Source organism: Anolis sagrei, chromosome 5 (assembly GCF_037176765.1).
Source record: "Anolis sagrei isolate rAnoSag1 chromosome 5, rAnoSag1.mat, whole genome shotgun sequence".
Taxonomy (NCBI): Eukaryota; Metazoa; Chordata; class Lepidosauria; order Squamata; family Dactyloidae; genus Anolis; species Anolis sagrei.
Genome location: NC_090025.1, coordinates 13,623,063 through 13,625,544, shown reverse-complemented (window position 1 = coordinate 13,625,544; position 2,482 = coordinate 13,623,063). Strand labels below are relative to the sequence as shown.

At 44.9% G+C, this 2,482-nt stretch overlaps 1 protein-coding gene across 1 annotated transcript in view; it reads right to left on the bottom strand.

Moving 5' to 3' along the window:
* Nucleotides 1-1,601, bottom strand: part of STBD1 (starch binding domain 1) — a 13,145-nt gene extending 11,544 nt beyond the window's left edge. Inside the window, exon 1 of the mRNA XM_060779374.2 lies at nucleotides 1,302-1,601. Coding sequence (XP_060635357.2) covers nucleotides 1,302-1,533 — 232 coding nt within the window. The 5' untranslated portion in view covers nucleotides 1,534-1,601. The remainder of the gene's footprint in view (nucleotides 1-1,301) is intronic.
* Nucleotides 1,602-2,482: the final 881 nt, after the last annotated feature.

The window sequence follows — 2,482 nt, the reverse complement described above, 5'->3', positions numbered from 1 at the left end:
ATGTGTCCAGAGGAGGGCGACTAAAATGTCAAGGGTCTGGAGAACAAGCCTTATGAGGAGCGGCTTAAGGAGCTGGGCATGTTTAGCCTGAAGAGAAGGCTGAGAGCGGATATGATAGCCATGTATAAATATGTGAGAGGAAGCCACAGGGAGGAGGGAGCAAGCTTGTTTTCTGCTTCCCTGGAGACTAGGACGCGGAACAATGGCTTCAAACTACAAGAAAGGAGATTCCGTCTGAACATGAGGAAGAACTTCCTGACTGTGAGAGCCGTTCAGCAGTGGAACTCTCTGCCCCGGAGTGTGGTGGAGGCTCCTTCTTTGGAAGCTTTTAAACAGAGGCTGGATGGCCATCTGTCGGGGGTGATTTGAATGCAATATTCCTGCTTCTTGGCAGAATGGGGTTGGACTGGATGGCCCATGAGATGTCTCCTCCAACTCTTTGATTCTATCATTCTATAATAATAATAATAATAATAATAATAATAATAGGGAGTGGGTATCCTTCTGTTTTGCAAATTTACACTAGGTATATATATAAATAAATAAATACGCCAGAGTGACTGAAATAATAATAATAATAATAATAATAATAATAGGGAGTGAGTATCCTTCTGTTTTGCAAATTTACACTAGGTATATAAATAAATAAATACACCAGGGCGACTGTAATAATAATAATAATAAATTTACACTAGGTATATAAATAAATACACTAGGGCGACTGTAATAATAATAATAATAATAATAATGAGTGGGTATCAGTCTGTTTTGCAAATTTACACTAGGTATATAAATAAATACGCCAGAGTGACAATACTAATACTAATAATAATAATAGGGAGTGGATATCCTTCTCTTTTGCAAATTTACACTAGGTATATAAATAAATGCTGGCCACATGACCTTGGAGGTGTCTATGGACAACGCTGGCTCTTTGGCTTAGAAATGGAAATGAGCACCACACCCCAGAGTCAGACATGACTGGACTTAATGTCAGGGGACTACCTTTACCTTTTTTATATAAATAAATGAATACACCAGGGTGACAATAATAATAATCACCCTGGTGTGTTTATTTATTGATATACCTAGTGCAAATTTACAAAGGATACATACTCCCCAAAGTGAGTGTGCAGTGTGAGGACTGTGTATCCTTTTGTGTTTCCTTTTTTTTTATTTACAGGAGGCTCTCAAATTGGGAAGACTCAAAGGAGGGGGGGGGGGGAATAGAGTACTAATAATCTGTGTGGGTGCAAAAAAAGGCGGGAAAAGTGGGCTCAGAAAGTTCAGTGTCAGCTGACCTTGTTTTGCCGCCTTTCCGTGGAGAGGAGACGCGTTGGCTTCCTTCTTCTCCTCCTCCTTCTCCTTCTTCTGCTGCTTCTCCTTCTTCTTCTCGGCGCCTCGGCCGTACCAGAGCCAGGCCAAGAGGGCCGCCACTAGAGCCACCACCCAGGCCGGCCAGAAGCCCACAAGGGACGCGCCTTCGCCGCTTTCACCTGCCGTGGCGCCCTCCTCCTCCTTTCCCAGGGCCATGGCCGGCCTCAGGTGAGAGAGCAGCCCGAGAGAAGAGCCCAGCCGAGGGCGGGAGAAGCCTTCCGCCGCCTTATAGCCACCTTTAGGCCTTGCCCTCTGGGAGGAGCCAGCTTCCCTCCTCCTCCTCCTCCTCCTCCTCCTCCTCCAATGGGATGAGCATCTCTGTGGGAATTCATCCAGGCCTGGCCAAACTTGGGCCTTCTCTCCAAGGGTTTTGGACTTCAACTCCCACCATTCCTAACAGCCGGTAGGCTGTTAGGAATGGTGGGAGTTGAAGTCCAAAACACCTGGACTAGTGGCTCTCATAATTCCTAATGCTGCAACCCCTTAACACAGTTCCCCATGTTGTGGTGACCCCCCAACCATAAAAATTATTATTGTTCTTACTTCATAACTGTGACTTTTCTACAGTCCTTCATGTTGTGGTGACTCCCAACTATAAAATTACTGTCGAAGGCTTTCATGGCCGGAATCACTCAGTTCTTGTGGGTTTTTTCGGGCTATATGGCCATGTTCTAGAGGCATTTCTCCTGACGTTTCGCCTGCATCTATGGCAAGCTTCCTCAGAGGTGAGGTCTAGCTGCCCCCTGCCAGGCGTTGCTGTGGCCCAGTCTGTTGATCTGGAAAATAAAGTAACGAGAAAGTGTTGGTTTCTAATATATGTAATTTCTTTATGCTTGTGGGTAAACAGTATTTCTTGGTCTTTCTTTGTCAGTATTGATGTGGTGTGTTTCTTGTTTGCCTACTCTGGAACATGCAGCATAGAATTGCCCTTTCACATCTATGACTCTATCTCTCTGTGTGTGAATCATATATATCTATCTATATCTATGGCTGGATGTCTCTTTGTCAGGAGGGCTTTGATTACATTTTCTTGCTCTGGTGAAGGGAGTTGGACTGGATGGCCTTGAGTATTTTCTGTTGGCCATGGGGGTTCTGTGTGGGAAGT